Here is a 23,295-nt window from a genome sequence, read left to right as displayed (position 1 = left end):
TCACCCCATACTCCAAAGAAATATTTTGTAACAACAGTCTACTACCCCATACCAGAAAGTATCCCCGACCTATCCATACCAATAAAAAGAGTTCTAATTAGTGGACACCACCAGGTAATTTAGCCCCAAATCTGTGTTTTGCTTACAACTAAAACAAAACAAACAATATTTATAAATCCGAACCCACGGGGAGTTTTTATGAAGTTCAACAAATTAATCAATAACATTATTGTTGTTGTTCCCATAGCGCCAAGGAGTCCTCGTGGACTGAGACCCCATTGTGCTAAGTGCTGTACAGACTTTAGAGAAAGAAGAGGCAGAATTTGGTGGCAGCCAGTGTAACGATGCAGCATCTGGTGGGACAAAACTGAGAGTATCAATTCAGGACAAATTGCTTAGAGCAGGGCACTCATAGCCCAAGGCTGGGTGTCCTTTATTACTAAGGCACACCAAACTAGCCAAACAGAGAGGACTTCGATTTTGCCCCACTGGCTAACTAGAAGTCATACAAGCAATTTCCTCAGATACTTCAGTTTCCCAGTATCACCACCAGCGCCACTCCTTATGGGGTCAAGTATCAGAGGGTAGCCGTGTTAGTCTGGATCTGTAAAAGCAGCAAAGAATCCTGTGGCACCTTATAGACTAACAGAGGTTTTGGAGCATGAGCTTTCGTGGGTGAATACCCACTTCTTCAGATCTCCTTATGGGGATGACTGGTTATGAAAACCAATACCTCAGTGAAAGAAAAAGGTTCTCCCGACCCCAAAGGACCAAGCCCCAGACCCAGGTCAATATACCAGTCAGCTCTTACCCACAAATCACGCTGTTGTCAATCCTTTAGAATCTAAAATCTAAAGGTTTATTCATAAAAAGAAAGAAATATAGATGACAGCTAAAATTGGTTAAATGGAATCAATTACATACAGTAAAGGTAAAGTTCTTGGTTCAGGCTTGTAGCAGTGATGGAATAAACTGTAGGTTTAAATCAAGTCTCAGGAGTATATCCACAGCTTGAATGGGTCATTCAGTCCTTTGTTCAGAGCTTCAGTTTGTAGTAAAGTTCCTCCAGAGGTAAGAAGCAGGATTGAAGACCAAGATGGAGAAGATTCAGCTGCCTTTTATAGTCCTTTTGTCATGTGGCTTGTGCTTCCTTTGTTCCAAACACAAGCCACCCAGCACATGGCATGGAAAAACCTTAGAGTTCTATCCATAGGCATGTCCCTGCATGCCTTGCTGAGTCACTAGGTGTATCTGCCTTCTCTCACTGGGTCAATTATATAGCTGATGGTCCTTAATGGGCCATCAAGAAGGCTAGGCAGTGCTGATGCCAAATTATCTGGGGTGTCACCCAGAAGCATAGCACAAATTTAATATACAGATGGTATAGAGCCAATACTTATAACTTTAAATAGAAAAATGATACATACATTCAAATTGCATAATCATGACCGGCAAATCATAACCTTGTCACAAACATCTCATTTGACCTCCTTTGTACAAGATTTGGTGCCACTACGGGACCTTGGTTGCAACAATGATCTATATGATCACAGTTCATGTCAATAACGTCACAGCCTGGCTGTGGAGAGACGCGGAGGGAGCTGAAAGCAATGTACAAATGTTTGGGGCACAGCACAATAGCAGCCGCAGAGGTGTCCCAGAAGGAGTTAACACAGCCCAAAGTGGTATTAGCACCTGTCTGGATTTCTGCATGGAAATCCAGGGAGTCTGCAGGTATGGTGTCACAAAGACCACAAAGTCAGGAGTAAGCGGAGACAAAGAGCCACCTGTCTTTTACCCTTTGCAGTTAAAATAAATGGTGCAGACAGGGCAAAGTCTTCATCAAACAGTCTCCTCTGAAAATGTGCAAAGCAGGTTCACACAGCCAGCCATGAGAAGCATTAGCTAAAGCTTTTCTGACATTAGCAAGTTACTGCTGCCAAGTAACTGACACTGCCCACTCTGGGGTAAGCCTTGGTGGCTCTCCAGAATATGATGCTCCATTTGGCTTTTCCCTATCTCCTGCCACAGCACACACCCCACCATCCGTGTGTCTGAGGATCCTCTCTGTGGCAGAGTTCTTATCGGGAAGGCTGGTATGGCATCACACCATGTGGGTGGCTTTGGCTTATGCTTAAGTCTGCCATTGGGTTTTGTTGTACAGTTGCTAGGCTTTTCAGTATACAAGCCACAGAAGCATATGGCCCAAAGAGACTAGTCAGAAGGAAAGCAAGAGTGGAGCACAGAAAGCAGGCAGATGTGTAGGAGAAGACAAGGGCAGCATAATTGAGACCTTTGGAAGTGCAGGAACAGCTTATGTTTCACTAAGGAGAAGAGGAGAAGCCTTTGTAGAGATCCAGAGAGGAGAGAAACAAAACCAGAGCAGCAAATGAACGTAGCACAGCATTTTGGATGCACTGGAGGAGGGAAAGATGCAAGAGGCCAGAGACGGATAGAATGGAGTTGAGCCAGGGATCCCAGCACGAGCTAGTATCTCAGCAGCAGGAGGAGAGAGGAAAGGATGGATTTTGGAGCTACTGTGGAGAAAGAAGTGGCAGAATTTGGTGGGGGGCCTGGCTGTGGAGAGATGAGGAAAGGAGGAAGTTAAAAGCAATGTACAAATGTTTGGGAGATTTTTAAATGGCATCCCCTGAAAATTATTCATAGTCTTTCCATTCAGCACTGCTCTGTTTTTCATTGTTTGTTGTCTGTATTACAGTAGTGTGTTGAGGCCTCAACCGAGATTGGGGCCCCAATGTGCAAGGTGCTGTACAAACACATAGTGAGAGAGAGTTCCTTCCCTGAAGATCTTATAGTTTCTAAAGAGACATGACAGACAAAGGAAGTATTATTATATCAGTTTCACTGATGGGGAACTGAGGCGCAATGGGATTAAATGCCATGGGAAAAGTCACACAGGAGAATCTGCGGCAGAGTCATGAATTGAATCAAGTGTGCCTGAGTCTCTTAATCACAAGACCAACCTTCCTTTGGTGGGTGGTGGTATCTGGAGGTCCGTGCAGTACAATGTGCTATAAGTCAGAACTGATAGTTAGGGCTCTGGAGTTTCCTCAGACCCTACAGAACCAGGGGTGGGGCTGTTTCCTCCTGCCGGAGAGGGTGGACTTATGAGACTCTCTCACTCTTCAGAGGACTTTTTCTGGGTTAAGGAGTCAATGAGTTGACAAGGTGACTTCTTGGAATGACTTCATGATCGAGGAATGGCCACCCAGTATCTTCCTAAGATCCTGAGAGGATGGGAAGAGTGTGCAATCTGACTAGATGAGCTAAGCTAAATGGAAAGGATTAACAGGGGAAGAAAGGTGATTATCGCTGTGCAGGATTCAATGTGCTTCTCTCAAATCCCTGGGCTAGACTCAGTCATTCTGGGTCAAGAGAAGTAAATTATATTTCTTTGTCCCAGCAACAGGCCTAGAGAGATTCATCTTAGGAGAAACAGGTGGCTTCATACCTGTCCCCCTCACTTTGTTCTGCTGGCCTCATGTGCCTTGCTTGTGTCTGGGCCCAACAGGCTGATAGTGGAGACTACTGAGAGCAGGTGCTGAATCTAAGGGCTTGCTACCCACAGAAGTTGCACCTGCTTAACTTCAACCAGTGCAAACCCTGGTGTGAACACCCCCTCTGGGTTTAGACCTGGCTTGCACTGGTTTGTAAAGCAAAGGGGCAAGTTTGCTTGACCCATATAAACCAAGTCTAACCCAATAGAAAGAAGTCACACACAAAGATACACCAGTTTAACTAAATCAATTTAAAAATAACACTGTCAGTTAAACCAGGGCAACTTCTGCTTTTAGCCCAGGCCTAAGTCTTCCTAATCAGCCTGGCTCCATCCCCTTCCCAGCCAGGGCAGCACACTTCTGTGGATGTGCTGGTCTCACTGCAACCTCCTCCCTTGAGGGACTTTCGGCAATGGGTGCCTGGATTTAGCATACACAAACCTGGGATGAACCCAGCTCAATGTTTCCTGTAGCAAGCTGCTGACGGGGTCTGTTGGCGTTATAGTGGCACATGCTGCAGGAACTCCCTTCCCACTAACAGCCCCCCCCCCCTTGCTGGGGCTTAGAAGGGGACCTGTGTACTGCCTCTTATGGGAACCATGTGCATTGCCTACACCAGGGTAATTCTGCCTTGGCTGGCTTCTGGGCTGTATTCCTCTGCACACTGCTGGAGTGGCATACAGAAGCGAGAGGCAGAATCCCACCTTAACATAGTGAACCCACAACCATAGTGATCACTGGGTAGGAAAGACCAGATGGCTGGCTGATTATTTTCTTTCAGCATCTTTGAGCTTCCCCTGTTGCTACTGCAGGTATTTCAGTGTGAGCATCTTTTTGAAGTGGGCTGTAGATACATTTTCAGAGTTAACAGTGCAACTCAAGGAAGATTTCAGTGGGAGGTTTCAGTCAGCGCCTGGAGGATTTCAATGGAAATTTTGTCTTGCACCACTTAAATATATGACAAAGATCCTGGAACTACCCCTAGTCCATGAAGCGTTTCAGCTCCAATGATGTTTCAATAGTGTGAGCTAGCCTGTGTTTTGTGCTGTGCTGCTGTACACTGTAACTCCTGGGCCTTTAGATTGCAAGTTCTTTGTGGCCGGGACCTGTTACTGATTACAGGACAGTTCTCCTATTATGCAGTGTTGTATACACAGATGCAAACAGATGGTACTATAGAAATAAATAACGATAATGAGCTTGATTTGCCAGGAAGCCACATTATTTTCAGGAAGGCTGACATATTTAATCTGAAAACAGTAGAAGCATCTGAGACTCTGGAGTAATATTCCATACAGCATGAGAGAAATCAGCTAATGATATGATTTTTTTAGGAAGGCTGCATGTCTTATGAACCCAAACAAGTACAGATAAAATCTGTATATCTCAGCATCATGTATTGTGTTCGGTAAATTATTATTAATAAATAATAACATTAATGATAGTTTGTTTTCCAGTAGCACCGAGGGGCCCAGACAGGAATCAGACCCTGTGACAAATAAAAAGGTGCTCCATAAATCCAAGTTAACATAGAGACCTGCCTATTGCAAAAGAGATGGTAGGTGGGGATATAAAGATAGAGGGGAAGTGGCAGTGGTGCCAGCTATCAGGGGGGAAGAGTGTGCCCTTTTTCCTCTGTGGCAGAATGTTCCCCTGTATTCACACCCTACACACTATTGTAATCATCTTTGTACAAGATATGCCTTGTAAGTCATCATCTGAAAACTCATAATTTGCTAGTGCGTATCATCTTGTTAAAGTTTGTGTGGCAACATAGTATGTGAAGTTACAAGATTCCCCAATATGGTGTTATTAACACATGTTCCAAACTGAGATGGGCAAACAGGTCTCTCTCAGACAAAGGAATGCGTGTTCTCTTTAATTTGTGCTTAAGCACTAAACAGAGTCATCAAGTAGGAAAGGAAACAAATGAAGCTCAAATAGGTGAGGAAAAAGCAGAAGGGTCCATCCTTCCCCAAGGACTTTTTGTATCCTGGTACCCAAATGTTTTTCAAGAGAGGGACTGAAATTATAAAAAGGATGGACACCTCCCTTCGAAGACAACCCTCTTTCTCTCCCTGCTGATCGCATTCACAGCTCCCAAAGCAAAAAAAGAAGCATTCACTGGATTCTGGGAGGAGGGGAACCTGACCTAAGAAGTTTGGTCAGTAAGACTGCTGAAAGCACGTAGTGAGAAAACTTTGCTTTGAATTTAACATGGTTTGTTAATTTTAGGCACCAGTTGCTTTTTATCTTTATTTGTCTTTTAACCATTTCAGACTTTTATGCCTTATTACTTATACTGACTTAAAATCTATCTCTATGTAGATAATAAACTTGTTTTATTGTTTGATCTAATACAATCTGTTTAAACTGGAGTGTTTGGGAAACTCCATTTTGGGTGGCAAGTTGTATGTATATTATTTCTATTAAAGAAATAACAGACTTTATATAAAATTGTGTTGTCCAGGAATGGGTGGATCGTATAGGACATACATTTCCTGGGGGGAAATCTAAGACTGGGAGTGCATTGGAGTCATCATGCAGCATAATCCAGGCTGGTGAGAACCCAAGTGGCTGGCAGGCTGCAGTTATACACAAACACTCAGGGTGTGGCTTGCATGCTGGAAGGCTATTTGTGAGCGGCCCAGGTAGCAAGTCCTTCAGCAAAGCATCATAAGGCACCCAAGGTTGCAGGGCAAGGGTGGCACAGCTGCTCATTAGTCTGGATTGTACCCAGGTATGTCACATCCTCCCAGAAAACTAAGAAGTTGGAAAGGTCTCTGGTAATTGGGACTTAGTGTTTTTGTCTGGAATCATTTGTTTATAAATCAGTCAGAGAAAGCCCAGAGGGAAGGGAGTGAAAGGCTGCCACTGGTGAGAGCTACTCATCTTCCTCTCATGGTGCTGCTACCCGCAGGCCTAAAGGGCCCCATGATGCTGGATGATGTACAAACACATGACAAAAAGATGGCTCCCACACTGAAGAGTTAAAACCCACTTGTCCCACATTATACAGTAAAACCATTTTAGAAGCATCACAGTAAATTCTGAAAATTGTTACCATCATACTATTTTTCATATCCTTTCAGTTGTAAAGCCAGGGCGTCTTCTTACCATGAGACCAAGCACCTGAATCTTAGGAGAAGGAAATAATAACAAATGCATTTTACAAACATTGGACACCACTTCCTCACGAGCCATCTTCTCGCCCAGCACTCTCAGCCACGCTGTCTGAAGCACTGGGTCAACGCAAAGCAGGGTAGAGTGGATCTAATAATCCCAGGTGGAAGTGGGCCATGTGTTATAAACAGATAGTTAAGGGTTAATGCCTCTTTTACCTGTAAAGGGTTAAGAAGCTCATTAAACCTGGCTGACACCTGACCAGAGGTCCAATAAGGGGACAAGATACTTTCAAATCTTGGTGGAGGGAAGTCTTTGTTGGTGCTCTTTGTTTTGGGGGTTGTTCGCTCTTGGGACTAAGAGGGACCAGACGTCAATCCAGGCTCTACTAATCTTTCTAAATCAGTCTCTCAAGTTTCAAAATTGTAAGTAATAGCCAGGCAAGGCAGATTAGTCTTATTTTTGTTTTCTCAACTTGTAAATGTCCCTTTTTTGCTGAGAGGATTTTACCTCTGCTTGCTGTAACTTTGAACCTAAGTCTAGAGGGGGTTCCCCTGGGCTATATAAATTTAATTACCCTGTAAAGTATTTTCCATCCTGATTTTACAGAGATGATTTTTACCTTTCTTCTTTCATTAAAAATTTTCTTTTAAGAACCTGATTGATTTTTCCTTGTTTTAAGATCCAAGGGGATTGGATCTGGATTCACAAGGGATTGATGGGGGAAAAGAGGGGGATGGTTAATTTCTCCTTGTTTTAAGATCCAAGGGGTTTGGATCAGTGTTCACCAGGGAATTGGTAAAGTCCCTCAAGGCAACTCAGGGAGGGGAAAGTTTTGGGGGGACAGAAAGTGCTAGAGACACTGAAATTTCTGGATGGTGGCAAAGTTACCAGATCTAAGCTAGTAATTAAGCTTAGAAGTGTCCATGCAGGTCCCCACATTTGTGCCCTAAAGTTCAGAGTGGGGAAGGAACCTTGACACCATGGCTTAACAGCGTTGAGCCCCCAGTAACTCAAAAAAGTGCCCATGTACCCCACATCGTGAAGTCAGAGTGAATGAAAAGCACCAGGCTGTGCTGCCTGCAGTGTGCTTTAGAACATTGCCATCTGTTAACAATTTATTACTAATGCACCATGTAAGATGTTTACAGTAGGCTATTAAAATGTAGCTGGATCCCTGAATCGTTTTTAAAGAATAATAAAAAAGTGCTTTAAATGGAACATTAATTTAAAGTTAGCCTCCACCAGATAAGCTGATTAAACTATTTACCAGTGGTGAGAGACCCTTCCAAGAACATTAATTTTTTAGTATCTGTCTTTTCCTACATATGGTTAGTGATAAATAATTTATTTAGATTTTCCATTGAAAAGATCTAGAGAACAGACACATCATTCATTCTCTTCAGGTTTAAGTACTGGTGATTGTGGGTCAGTGATGGCTAGCAATCTATCCAATGAAGTGAGTATTCACCCACGAAAGCTCATGCTCCAATATGTCTGTTAGTCTATAAGGTGCCACAGGACTCTTTGCTGCTTTTATAGATACAGACTAGTACGGCTACCCCTCTGATACTTCGCAATTTGGGGACACTATTCAGAAGTAAACATTAAAGAGAGCTTTTTATGGCAAGTTAGTGTACCCAAGTCCATTTGGGACAACACTGGGGTTTGAAGCAATGATGGTCAGCACTAAAAGCATTAACCACTGTCTGAACTAGAGCACTATGGCCACTAGTAGTTAGATGAAGCAGAGTCCTTAACCTCTTATATAGACTAGCCACTAGCGAGGGGCAAAAACGCATGCTGCATTAGTGTACATAAGTTGGGAATGAGGAAGTGTGTATCTGGTGTGACTGTTCTTCAAATACAAATTGACTGGGATCATGCTGCTGTTAATTGAATGTGGTGACTGCAGGTGGTACATGTAGCTAGCTAACTGCTTTGACTCTGTTTCTGCATTTGTATTTGTCACCTGAAAAGACTCTGAGGTCAGAATAGGAAAGTATTGTGCGTTCAGTGCAGACTGCTAGAGAGGAGACACACACTGTGCTCTTGTCTGCACATTTCACTGTTGTTCTTTCTCTCTTTGTTGTTCTGAGTCTAGGGTGACCAGATGTTCTGATTTTATAGGGACAGTCCCAATATTTGGGGCTTTTTCTTATATAGTGCCTATTACCTCCCACCTCCTGTCCAGATTTTTCACACTTTCTATCTGCTCACCCTATCCGAGTCTAACATAAAGATAATTGAGACTGAAAGTATCTGCCTTCTCTCTGCATCTGGGAACGTGTAACTCATGCTTGTGCTTGGAACCACAGTTGAAACAGCTTTCTAACACACCCAAATAAAAAATTCATGTCCACAATAGCAGTTGTGATTCATGTCCACAATAGCAGTTAAACTAAGGGTCCAATATACTCTGGAGAGGGCAACACAAAATGCATGCACCACTTAGGGCTTAAATGGAACTGAAGTAATGCATAGAACTTAAGCTGGCCTCTATCCAGGGTGAATTTCACCCCAAGTGATTATTCTGGCCCCTGTTGGTTGTGGGGTACACACTGTACAACTTGGAGCTGTATTTGCTTTTCCACAGATCCATGATGTGAATCCTCACTGAAAAGGGGAATTCCAGAAGTACTCTAGAGGGGCAAGGTCCTCCAGGGGGACCCAGGCAAGGAACAGGAGGATGTGCAGAGTGCCCTGGAGGTGGTGCAGATCTCTGCACATATGGTCTTGTGTCTCCCCACCAAGAGCTGCACCAATCTCAGGAGACTCCCTAGGGCTTGGGAGCCAAACCTCAGGCTTCTTCTCCTATGTATTAGAGAAACCCAAATTCCACAAGTAAAGAATTCAGAGGACACTCCAGGAGGGGGCAATCTGTTCCTGAGAAGCAACAGACTCTGATTTCTACTAGTCTCCTGAACTAGCCACTTAGGCCCATAACAACTTTAGAATAAATTATCAGACATGATTTTAAAAATGATAATTAGTTTCCCTACATGTGTTGAGTGAGTGGAGCACAGAGTTATTTGCTACCCATTCTGGGCTTGTCTGGGCTTTGTTCATCGCAAACTTTAAGCCCAATCCTTCCATCCTTCTATGCACAGAAGGCTACTATGGTCATCCCAAGTGTGGAGTGCTTTGATTGGGCCCTTCATTTCCTTCAAACTATAATGGCAAGTCCTGTGCTCTTACCCTAGTCTGATGCTGCACGAGTGTTTGTTGCTATACACTGTAAAATGCTTTCATCAGCTGCAGTAGTTTGGATAATGAAGCAGCAAGACATTATGAAAAAAATCAAGCTACAAAAACATAAGAAAATGTATTTTCAACACGACACATTATCGACAGTGCTAATCTTCTGTATGAGAATTAGCAGGTGATAAATTGGCCACAAGAGGGAGCCAATATTGTTCCAAGAATGCAATGGAAACATGAGTTACATAGAGAAAATCGATTCAAAATTACAGGTCAATGTTGAAAAGCACAAAACATGTCTCTCTCCCCACACATAATCCAGAGTTCACATAAAGCTCAGTGTACATGCAGAGCATCCTGAAAATGTGAAATAATTTATGGGGGTCTTTTTATTTCACACTGAAAGAAATACTTTCCCTTCTTCTCAAGCTCTGAGTTGGGCACTATTCAGGAATTTTTCTCCATAACTTGAACATTTACTAAAATGCGCTTTTTGTAGCTGATATAAAAAGTACCATGTCTTCCAAAATCTCTAAACAAAATGTGTGTTATTTCACCCTAGGTTCCCCATGAAATATATAGACCTTGGTCTGAAATTGAAAATCTGCTCCGGCACAGTATCTCATTATTGCTATGTACTATGTTGTTTTTTCTCTGTCATGTAAGTGTTAAAAACATCAACATCATTTAATTACATAATTGCATTATTGAAATTGTGAAGAAATCCTGGCCTAGTTGCAACTCAGTCACATTCATCTGACATTCAGTACTATAAATTTCCTTTGCTATTTCAATTGGACATCTGTCCTAAGGTGTTGCAGGAGCTGGTAAAAAAAAAAGCACATTACGTTTATCCCAAAAATTGCTTTATTTCAGTGGTAAGTAAAGTGCTCCATTCGTTTCTCTTGTTCTCTCCCTCATTGGGAGGCAATTCTGTCAAACGAAAAGTGCTGTATCTTGTATTTATGTAAACACAGAATTAGAGTGCCACTGGGACAAAACACATTTTAAAAAAGACAAAACAAAAAGACTATTTGATAACCAGCTACCCTGGATTTATGGATTGCAGAGCTGGGCTCACGTTGTTGGTTTGGCAACACAGATTTTGAACTTTGGTAGTTTGAATTCATGATAACTCTTGATTTTTATTTCAGATTTCACTATCGTCTATTTATCTTATACATACTTCTATGGCCCCCATATCTGAGCATCGCACAATTCTTAATGCATTTAGCATCACAACACTCTGTGAGAGAGGAAAGTATTATGAGCCTCCATACAGAAAGACAAGGAAACTTTCCCCAAGGCACATAGGAAGCCTGTAATAGAACAAGGAATTGAACCTGGGCCTCCCAAATCTCACACCAGCATCCTATTCACTGGATGATCCTTCCTCTTGTTTAGCTCATAGGTCAAAGCTAAATCTCAAAACAAGACAGGTTAATTTTGTTTTAATCCGTGCATTGCTTATGGGGTCCAGAGGTCCGATGTGTGGGCAACTGTTACACAAGTTTTGTTGTATAGCCAGACTGAAACCTACTCTCGAAAAAGTGTGCTGAGCCAGAGATTTAGGTTTGCTCTACCCTTGAAAGTTAGATGCACATAGCTACGTTGATCAGGGATGTGAAAAACCACATGCCTGACCGACATAGGTAGAGCAATCTAACCCTCAGTGCAGATGCAGCTATGTCGACATAGTGAACTTCGCTCCTGGAGGTGGTGTTCCTACACCAATGGAAAAACTCCCTCTGCCAGGGTAGGCTGTGTCTACACTGCAAACTTATACCAGCACAGTCCCTGTAGTGTAGACACAGCCTTAGGAAAAAATTGTTTCGAGTTTTGACACAGCATTCAAATTAAGCTTTGCTGACCTCAACTTTATAGTAAAGTTTTGCACGGTTTTGGGGAAAAAATATTTGCTCAGCATCAATACTCTGACCATCTTTAAGAGCCGTGAACAGCTTGTGGCTAAAAAGGAGAGGATTAGATTTCTACGGTGAAATGTGACAATAACCTGTGTTTTTTTAGCAAAAAATGCATTGTTTCCCTTGTTCAGTTCTGTAAGTGTGTTCAGTAAGAAGAGGCTGTGTGCGTAAAATGCAAGCAGGCTGAAGGCCTGGTGTTAATCAGTAACTGACCAACAAGATGCCAACACTGAGGTCAAGGCAAGGACTGATTAATACAGAGGCAAATATTGACAGATACAAAAGTGAATTCACTGTTACTTTAAGGCAAAATACCTAAAGATTCGCACTGAAAACAAATGCCTGTCTGTGGGTTGTTAAATATATTCAAGTGAGAAACCAATTAACAATGCATGACTTTGGACAAGTCACTTGGGTCCACATTTTCAAAAGTGGCCTCCAAATTTGGGTGCTCTTGTGTTTTGAATGTTATGGGGTGGTGGGCACTCAGCACCTTTGAAAATGAGGCCCCAAGTGTCTCACATTGGACATCCAAAGACCGAAGAGCCAAAAAGTAGAGATCACTTTGGAAAATGTGTTCCTTAGCCTCTCTGCTCCCCTGTTGCCCTCACGTCAAGCTGTAAAATGGGAATAACAATGCTTATCCACCCAAATAAATAAAGATCTTTACGATGTAAAAAAAAAAAAAAGGATTAAGGCCCTGATTCAGGAAAGCGCTTAAGCATGTGATTTCAATCCAGTAGGCACTTAAGCTGAAGAGCCCTCCAGAGAATCCTTTCCTTCTTGGGACCTATATCAGGTAAATATTATTTGAAAGGCAGGGGAGTAGCAAGCAAAGTAGACGAGGAACTGAACAGACTAGAAGAGAAAAGAGCAGGGACAAGGTAAGAACAGAAAGAAGAGTCAAAACAGAGGAAAGGTCTATGGATGTGGATGACCTTGGGCAACTCATTTACTCTTGGTGTTGCTCAGTATCCCCATCTGCAAAATGGAGATATTACCTGCCTATCAGAGAGAGCTGGAATGTGGCTTAGTAAATCATGTTTACAATGGCTTTGAGATCCTTGGAAGAAAAGTGCTTTAGAAACGTGAAGTGCTATCCTTAAAACATTTTGACGTAATTGCACGTTGAAGTAGAGGGGATTTTACCGCTGCTAGTAGAAAGTGATGTAGAATGTCCCATGCTACCCAGAAAAGGGTGTCATCCCCCAAATATTTTGTATCTCGCTTTACACTGTAAGATCTTTTCCAAGCACCTCAGTTAATTTTCTCATTAATAGGGCTGAACTTTTTTTTTGTTATAAATTCCATGCCTTGGTCTTTCAAGTAAATCAGCCCACTTGTCATTTGAATATTTTTGCATGTGAGTGGACAGGGTGCTATAAATTACTAGTTTGTTTAATTACTTAAATTTAACCCTCAGTGTTCGAAGCAGCAATAAGAATGTAAGAAAGGGAAGACCAATCACAGGATAAGGTGTGGCATCAAGAACTCTGAGAGACCTAAATAATAATTAAAAGCAGGATCCAGGGGCAGACAAACTGCTTCCACAGACAAACCTGCTGGAGACTACATCCATCCAGAGATAGACTGAAGAAAAAGTCAAGGGATGAATAGCTGGCTCCTGCTGAAGATCGGTTGGTGCATGTATTGGAAGAACAGAATGGAAGTCAAATTATTAGCACCAAACACTTCAAGAAGGACCACTAGCAGCAACTACAGGGAAGAAGAGGACTCTACTCATAGCCATGTTGGTACAACAACCAATGCCTAATCTACACTCCGACTTCTACTAGTGCTACAGCCAGTGGAACTCTTATCAGTTGGGAAGAATGGGTAAGAAATTTTTTAATGCAGTTGGAACTTATTTATCCTTCCTTTGGATTTGTTATTCTGTTAAAATGTCAAGATGAAGATTTTGGTTACTCTGATTTTGTTTCCTCTAGAGGGACAATAACCAAGATGCTTCAATGATGGAACTGCCATTGAGAAAGATACCAAAGGATGTTGTCCTTCTGTACGATGAGCTAGGCTCAATAAATTATCTCTTTGTCCCTTCATACCAGGATCCTAAGATTATTCACTCCAGGATTGTTTTTTTTATCCACCTTCTGATCTGTAGAGTATGTCTTTAATAAATGCCAGTCATGTTATTTACCAGCCATCTTTGCACCTATAGCCAGAATTCAAATATCTTTTCCAGGACTGCCAACAACGCTCTTAATATCGGTGCTTGAAAGAAAGGAGATGTGCATACATGCATCCAAGTTCAACTACATCTCATACAGTTTCTGGAGACTCACCACTGCTGCTGATGGGATGTCCCCATCTCACCCTAGGTTGAAAATCTCTCTCAACTGTTGGCCGCATCTCTGGCATTCTTTTTTACTTCATTGCTTCTGTCCACAAGTGCTAGAGAAGGAGAAAAATATGTAAGAGGTCTCCAAAAAAGTAAGGAGGGTGAGGATTAGATGTCATCAAAGCTCTATTTCAGTAGAGCTCTCAGACCTCTCTTATCATGTATCTATCAGATTCTATTTGAATACGTGCTAAAGGTAAGAATCCTATTAAAGACCAGATTGTCCCTCCGTGTATGTGGAAAGGGTGGGGGGTTGCCTTCACAGCAGCCTACCCTCCATCTCCAGACCTGTGGCATGGGGAATCTAAACATGGAGAAGGCTGGGCTTTGGTGTGCTACATGCATTGTCCTCGCAGGAAAGCAGTGGGTAATCAACAATCAAGTTAATATAGCCCGTGATTGTATGTACTAGTGCATGGAGCCTCTTTGCCCTAAAGATAAGCTCCATGTCGGTATGTGTAAGGAAGCTGGAGGGGAACAGGGGGAAGCCTAGCCAGCACAGTGCCTTGCCACTAAAGCTGTGCTAACAGGGAGCTGCACTGAGAGCCTTGAGATCTAGGAGGTAATGCAGAATCACGATACTTCTGTGGAGAATTATGGCTTTGGCCTCACTTTCATCTCTCAAGATCTGTGCAAATCTCAGTTCATCTATGGGTTCTTGTAGCAGGGTGGTCACCCCACTCTGAGTTGGAAGGGGTCAAAAACAGCCTTGGGAGAGGGCTGCCCTGGGGAGAAAACCATGAGCAGACTTGAGGTAGCCAATCAGGGCCCAGCTGGGCCAGTATAAGAAGGGCTAAGGGAGGAACTGCGTCAGTCTCACTTCAGCCTTGGAGTAGGAAGGACCTAGCTGCCTGGGAGCACAGGGTACTGGGAGCAGAGCAGTGCTGGGGAAGGGCAAGAGGCGCTGGGGAGCTCAAACCTGGCAGCTCCCAGGCTGAGGCCTTGTTAAAGGCCCAAGGCAGGTCCTGGGGCTGCAGAGGTGCAGCCTGAGGATAGGCAGAAGCAGCTGGTCCAACCCCGCTTGCCAGTGATGAGTGGCCATTACAGACTGCAATTTGCCCCAGAGAACGGAGGCTAGATGATGACTGCTAGCAGCCACTGAGGCAAGGTGGGCTTAGAGGGTTGGGAATTCCCCTGAGAGAGGAGACCCAAGGAAAAGCAGCACCGGGGTCTGTGAGGGACATGGGGGCCTGAGGCAGAAGAGACACTAGCCAGCAGGGGGTGCTCTGGGGCTGGAAAAGAGCCAGTTCCTGGACAATCAGCAGGAGGTGCTGCACCACCTGGAGTTTGTACCCATGCCCCATTCCTGAGGGGGTGGGAGGAGGCAAACCCCACTCACTCCCCAGCAGAATGACCTAGTAGAAATTCTTCAAGAGAAATGTTGCATGTTCCTCTCCTCTACCCAGTTTTTTCCACAGAGGAGGACAATCTGGCCCCATGAAAGTATTCATGCAATACTCATAAAACTCCCTCATACCATCTAACTTCTCAATAAATTATATATGTACTTATACATTAAAAAAAAAACCTTTTGCTTTTCTTACAACAATCTGAAGAACACATGATGCTTTCTTTTCTTCTTTGTTCTATCTTGTATTGCAGCTTGACCAATAATCTGCAAGGCTCTCTCAATGCCATCTTTCGTCTTCGCAGAGCACTCCAGGTAGGCATATGCCCCAATGCTAGCAGCCCAGGCTTTTCCTTCTTCCATCTTTATTGGCTCTTGTTCCAGTGTAGCAAATCTTTCCAGCATACCCTCATCATTCCTCAGTTCTTTCTTGGTAGCCACCAGAACAATGGGAGCTGTGGGGCAGAACTGTTTGACCTCCGGAATCCAAATGTCAAGGATGTTCTGCAGGGCATTTGGCCTGTCCACTGAGAAGCACATTAAGATGACACTTGTGCCTTGATAGAACAACGAACGGAAGTGCTGATAATTACCTCGGCGCTGCCCTGCTACATCGAAGAGCATCAGCTTCATTGACTTCCCATCAACCTCAGTGTCGTTGATGTAGGTTTCAAACACTGTTGGCTCATAGCATTTGGGAAACTGTTCCTTGCAAAAGGCAAGTAAGAGGCATGTTTTGCCACAGGCAACATCTCCCACGACAGTTATCTTTTTCCAAACAGCAGCCATCTTCTGAAAAATAGGATGTGATGCAGAATGAACCTCTCCAGCTTCAAGCTTCCAATGCTTTGTAAATGCTCTTTGAGGAGAGAGGGAGAGGAGGAGCTGGCAAATCACACTAGATTAGAATCTGTCCCTTTGTATTATTCCTTTCTGCCCATATTTATGATTTCTTGATCTTTGTATTGTTTATCTGTGATAAGAACATAAAAACGGCCATATTGGGTCAGACCAAAGGTCCATCTAGCCCAGTATCCTGTCTTCCAACACTGGCCAATGCCAGATGCCTCAGAGGGAATGAACAGAACAGGTAATCATCAAGTGATCCATCCTCTGTCGCCCATTCCCAGCTTCTGGCAAACATACTCTAGGGACACCATCCCTGCCCAACCTGGCTAATAGCCATTGATGGACCTATCCTCCCTGAACTTAACTAGTTCTTTTTTGAACCCTGTTATAGTCTTGTCCTTCACAACATCCTCTGGCAAAGAGTTCCACAGTGTGTTGTGTGAAAAAATATTTCCTTTTGTTTGTTTTAAACTTGCTGCCTATTAATTTCATTTGGTGACCCCTAGTTCTTGTGTTATGAGAAGCAGTAAATAACACTTCCTTATTTACTTTCTCTACATCAATCATGATTTTATAGACCTCAATCATATCTCCCTTTAGTCATCTCTTTTCCAAGCTGAAAAGTCCCAGTCTTATTAATCTCTCCTCATATGGCAGCCGTTCCATACCCCTAATAATTTTTGTTGCTTTTTTCTGAACCTTTTCCAATTCCAATATATTTTTTTGAGGTGGGGCAACCATATCTGCACGCAGCATTCAAGATGTGGGTGTACCATGGATTTATATAGAGGCCACATAATACTTTGTGTCTTATTATCTATCTCTTTCTTAATGATTCCCAACATTCTGTTTGGTTTTTTAATGATTTCAGAGCACTATCTACAATGACTCCAAGAGCTCTTTCTTGAGTGGTAATAGCTAATTTATATTCTGTCATTTTATATGTCCTCTCAAGTCTTTCATGATTAGCATCGTCCACAGTTTTCACTGACATGCTATTTACTCTCTCTTCTAGATCACAGAAAGAAGATGGACCTAAGATAGATCCCTGCAGTGCCCCATTAGATAACTCTCCTAGTTCAGACTATTGGTGTTTCTCATTTTATATTTCGTTCGCATTCAGCTGATTCTCACTCCCAGGACAGGGTCATTTTCAAGGCAATTTGATTTCATTTTCAAAGTGTGATTGTGTGTGAGACACTGCAGTCAATGTTTTACTAATAGCCAAACAGATTACATCTCCTGCTTTCCCATCATCCACCAACAGCATAATTTTTATCACCAAAAAACCTCAGGCTTAGCTGGCACCATCTATCCTTTATAAACTCATGTTACTTATTGCTCAGGGGTCTGTTGTCATGTAGAAGTTAAGAGAGTCGACCCTCCCTCCAATTTCATACATGTACAATTATTTTATTACTAGGAATAGGAGTTAGACTTACAGGTAGTAACTTCCAGGATCACTTTTCTTCCCTTTCTTGAAGATCAGAAGGACATTTGCTTTTCTCTAATTTTATCTCCCCAGTTTTCTTTGGAACACTAGTTCACCTATGAAGACAGTTCTCCACCACTCTTGTAGGACACTCATGACAACCGCTCTTTTTAAATAAATGTTTGTGTTTCTTAATTTAGCCAGCCAATCAGCAAAGAGCAATGAATGAGATCATTGCTTTTAAAAGCAATCTACTTTACTTGTAATAATGTAAAGAGGGTGAAAATATCAATCCCACAATCCTGGAGAGGATTACAACATCAATTACGCAATGCATATACTGGTTGCTTCATGTACAATAGAAATGAGGAAGTACAAGACTGCTGCTCAAAATTGCCTCCCTGAGTAAATTATGTTTGTATTACTAAGCGTTCCAACTAATGTAGTGCTGTGGAACTGTCAGTCCAGGAGACTGAAGCTCTTTAGTAAGCTATGTAGCCAGCAGAGCATGGGGGACAGTAGCAGATGAAACTTTCTCATGCCATCACACCAATATACCTTTTTTCTGATCTAGAGAGACAACTCAGAGAAGTGAGGTTAGTCCAGTCTCCACGACCCAGTCAATCTAGAGAGGAAGGATGGTTCAATGGTTTGGGTGCTAACCTGAGACTTCAGAGACTTGGAGTCAATGCCCGACTCTGCCAAAGACTTCCTGTATGGCCTTGAGCAAGTTATTTAGCTTGTCTGTGCTTCAACTCCTCATCTGTAAAACAGCACTTCCCTACCTCACAGGGGTGTTTGGAGGATAAATATGCTTGGGATTGTGAGGCACTCAGATACTGTGGTAATGAGGGTTATAAGTGTAACACCGACAGATCCCGGTTGTCAGCAGGTGGGATCGAACCTTGGTACTTCTGGAGCTAAATGCATGAGCCTCTACTGCATGAGCTAAAAGCTATATGGCCCTTAGCTAAGGCTGTAAAGCAGATTTATTACTCTCTCTCTGAGTGGTGTCAGTGCCACTAGATGGGACAGAACACCACACCCAGGCGGTGAGTGGGTTACAGAAGCAGCTACGGTAGGTAGATTTGGCGTCTGCTGAGAGTATCAGTTGTAGGGGTTATTTGTAATGCAGACACTTAAACCTGGATACACAAAAGGAATTAGGTGCCTAAGTCCCAGTTTTGGCATTACTGCGATGCATAAAACTGCTGCTGAACCTTTTAGGCACCTCACTCTGCACCTAAGTGTTTGCAGTAAAAGCTCCCTAGGCACCCAAATTGGTGCCTCCAAGCATGCGCACTGTTACCTTACGCTAGGCATCTAGCTGTCTCCCACCAAAGCCTCAGAGTAATTCATGCACCTGGAAAGACAGGCATTTTGACACGTAAGTTGCCTGTGAAGCCCAATCCAGTTGGCACCCTCTGAGCATGCCAGTTGAGGGCAGCGAAGGTGGGTGGCAGAACTCCCTCATAACTTTTTGCCCAGTGGTTAGGGCACTCAACCTGGGATGTGTGGGAGACTTCTAGTTCAAGTACTTGCTCTGCTCGAGGGGGAGAAGGGACTTGAACAAGGATCTGCCACCTTTCAGGGGAATGCCCTAACTAGTGGGCTATGGGTGGGATACTCTAACATAGGCCTCCCTTGCTCTCTCCTATTGAAGTTGTTGCTCTGTGAATAAATAATCAAAGAGTACCTGGAGTTGGGAAACTGCATTCTGAGTCTCGCACATTCTGGGTGAGAGGTCTCAGGCTATCGAGTCATTCTCATGCTTGTGCTCTCTCTCTCTCACACACACTCACACACACACACACATACCCTTACTTTTCTCTGTCTCTCTGGCCCAAATACCCTCCCTGGCTTCTTGCAAAATATAGCATAGGTGCCTGACTCCAACGAGGGTTCCCAGCTGAGAACTGCAAGCAGAGATAGGCACCGTCCCTGCAGCCTGGACTTAGCCGCCTTACTCCATGAGACGAGTGGTGCTTAGCATGCACCCCAGTGGTCAGCATCCCCAACTGGCTAGCTTAGGTGGCTTCCTACCTAGCACACTGGCTCTTGTGAACAGCAGTCTAAGGTGCCTATCTCCCCCATTCATTGTATAGGAACTTAGGTGCTGAACTCTCACTTTGTGAACTGCAGTGATATTCTGGGTGCCTAAAAGTGAGGCACTGTGGCGCTCAGTGTCACAGACTGCCTAACTCAGTGGTCCCCAAACTTTTTACCTCCCTCCCCCCCTTACCTCTACCCATGCCCTCCCCCCCAAGAGATGGGGTCAGGCCCACAGCTCTGGGCGGGTGGGACACAGACTGGAGCCAGAAGCAGAACTGGGTGACCTCTCTCCCTCCCCATTCTGCAAGGGGGCTGACCCAGGCCCCCCACCATGATCCCCCAAATGTTCGTCTGTGCCCCCAGGAGGGCACACCCCATAGTTTGGGGACTTCTGGCCTAACTCCTTTTGTGCATGCAGGCCTTATCTGCTAATGCCTGGATAGAAGAGAAGCTACCAGAAACATCCTTGAATGACACCCATGAGGACTTGTACAATCAACCATAAACATACTTAATCAAAAGTATCTTTGTAACAAGGTTTTACGTTTAAAATAGTTTTAGCATAGGAACATGGAATTCATGACTTACTTTTTTTTTTTTAAGTTGGAGGCCTGAGGATGTTCTGAGGCCATTTACTTTACTATGATTAAATACGTTTATGGTTGACTGTACAAGTCCTTATAGGTGTCATTCAAGGATATTTCTGGCAGGATATTCTAGTTCACAGTGTAAGGTAACTTCCCAAAGTAAAAGTATTTAGACTGTGAACCCATTGGGGTTCGATTCTGCATGGTGCTAAGTGCTTTGTAGGATCGCACTTTGATTGTTTACACACTTAGTTAACATATTATTGGGCTAGTTCCTCTTAGTTCATGGTATAATCTTACATGTACCGCACCTACTGTTTGTGTGCTTTTTATACAAAAATACACTATTCTTGTTCAATTCCTGTTTTGTGCATTTGCATTCCAGGAATGTATCTCCTTTATTCCTCCATTTTCAGTATTTGAGTGTTAAATTCAGCGTTTCTCATGGACCTGTGACAGTAATAAGCCTGCCACATCATGAAATTAATATCCCAATCGTTCTAAATGCCATAAGCTCTCCTCTTCCATCAAATAGCCCCATACTAATTATTTGAGCCTTTCTTCCCACATCTACTCAGAGGCTTCTTAGCATAAGCTTGCAAAATAACCATATTAGGCCAAATCCTGCTTTTCTTACTTCACTGGGATTTTTGCCTGCATCAGGACTGTAGGGTAGGGGTCTTAGCATCATGGGAAGAGAAAGCATGGAGGACTCAATATCCAAGTGAACAGATAATGTTATTAGCACATAGGAGTTCCTCAATAAGTGTTACTCCACAGCAGGAAATAAGCTTACTTGCCTAATCATTTACAAAGTGAGAAGTGATTGCTTCCTGGCTAGGTTTTTGCATTTGTAGTGTATGTTTGTACTTGAACATAAATTGTCTGGGTTAAATAAATACTACCAGTTTCATCAAGGGTAGAAGGGAGTGAAATGAAACAAACACCATTATCCAGTGGGATTTTCCCACCTCACCTTTATTTTTCACTTGCTTAATTTTTAAACAATTAGGTTGTCTTCCAAAGCATCAATATCTGAAATGCAAAGAACATAAAAACTAGATACTCCTGGCCAAACTCAGCCCTGAAAAATGTGTATGGACCTCAGTGGGACCCATTAGTACACACCTAAAGGCAGAACTGGCCCTTTAATAGCATAAAATACCTTGGGAAGGAGGAAAAGCCATCTGGTCCCAGATGCCTATTTTAATTTTACTTTCCTGCTTTTCCACCATTGCCCTCACTCACCTTCTTGAGAAGGAAGCCCAGGCACTGATATATGTTATTATCCATTTAGCTCAATTTACAGACACCACTGCAGTCATTCAACTCCGACACACACAGAAATCTGGGGCTGACCACCCCTTCTCTATCATTCGCCCTGATGTGTTGCTCAAACAGGAAATCAAAAGGACATACATAGATTTCCACTCCCAATCACTGCCTTCCTGAAACAGGTTCACCTCACATTTTCCTGGATCAGCTAAATATATTAAGCACCAAGGGAGACAATTCATTGCAGGTACCACATAGCTGTTCCAGCAGCCTCAGCTCAGAATCTAATTCCTTTTCTGAGTCTATGTCTTGACTTTAAGGTAGGGTGACCAGACAGCAAGTGTGAAAAATCGGGACGGGGGGAGGTAATAAAAGCCTATATAAGAAAAAGACCCCAAAATTGGGACTGTCCCTATAAAATCTGGTCACCCTACCTTAAGGTAATGTTTAAGGTACTGATGTCACTGCTGGTGTAAGTGAACACGGTTCATTGAATGTGGCCCACTGGCCTTATGTTAAATTTGCATTTTTAAAGGTACAGTACCTTGATAGAAATTGCACTGATACTGACGTTTTAATTGGAGACGGAAGCTCCAATTCTTGGACAAAATTCTTGGGCAAAAGTCTCAGTGCTCAGTGAGAATTTTACACGAGTAGATCCTATTCACTTGAATCATTGGTTACTGGTGAGTAACTCTGTTGACTTCTATAGACTTTCTCTTGAAAAGCAAATGAAATCAGAATCAGGCTCACTGACTTCAATGGGACTACTCATGTGAGTTAGGAGAGCAGGCACTGGACTCAGATGAACACAGATAACTCTCACTGGCATTTTGGGAGAAGAACGGACCAGTGTTCATATTCCTCATTTCAGAGCAAAGTTGATATGTCAAACATAACTAACCAGTCAGCTGCTTCCTTCACCCTAGTTAATTCATTTCTTTTCTTTTTTCTTTTTCTTTCTTTTTTTTTTTTTTTACAAAATGATAAAATCTAATTTGAGCTATGTTTCTTCATGGAATCCAAAAGCGAGTTCAAAATCTTCATCAACAACAATAAATCTTAAACTGAATACATAGAATTTGTGATTATCTTGTAAGTTTATTTCTTTCTGCCTCCCCAGATGCAAAAGTTCTGACTTACCAGAACAGACCATTAGGCTTGCCACATGGTGGCACTAACCTCCAGTGAAAAAAACAAACACAGTTTTTGTTCACATGTTCAAAGAGGTTCAAATAACTTGAAAACAATAAAGGTAGATAATATGGTTTAAATTATACAGCAAATGAACTCGGATTAGCTTTTAAAATAATACATAAAGTACTTGTTACAACAACAACAAAAACAACTATCTCCTTATAGTACAAGATACAAATGCTCCACTGTTAGAAGGATCTGTCCTCATGGGAAATGAGATCTTCTTTCTACAGAGATGGCTCACCTCTTGTTATGGGCTCATGATGGAGAAAGAGTTAGCAGTGAGTGGATTCACAGGGACACCAACACCTTGAAATCTAACCAATTAAAAATTAAAAGTGTATCAGCTATTGTATCCCCCTGTCAAGTTTTTGAGCTTTATAATCATATTTGGGGGGGGGGGGCACTTTCAAATAGAAATGGGATTTT

General features: G+C 42.8%; 1 protein-coding gene across 1 annotated transcript; it reads right to left on the bottom strand.

Moving 5' to 3' along the window:
- Positions 1–15,666: 15,666 nt before the first annotated feature.
- LOC115649504 (ras-like GTP-binding protein rhoA) lies at positions 15,667–16,303 on the bottom strand. Its single transcript, XM_030558434.1, has one exon. The coding sequence runs from the start codon at positions 16,261–16,263 to the stop codon at positions 15,667–15,669; it is 597 nt and encodes a 198-aa protein (XP_030414294.1). The 5' UTR covers positions 16,264–16,303.
- Between the last annotated feature and the right edge of the window lie 6,992 nt (positions 16,304–23,295).

Source organism: Gopherus evgoodei, chromosome 3 (genome assembly GCF_007399415.2).
Source record: "Gopherus evgoodei ecotype Sinaloan lineage chromosome 3, rGopEvg1_v1.p, whole genome shotgun sequence".
Classification (NCBI taxonomy): domain Eukaryota; kingdom Metazoa; phylum Chordata; order Testudines; family Testudinidae; genus Gopherus; species Gopherus evgoodei.
Note: the sequence above shows the minus strand (reverse complement) of the source record. Positions and strands in the feature narration are given on the sequence as shown.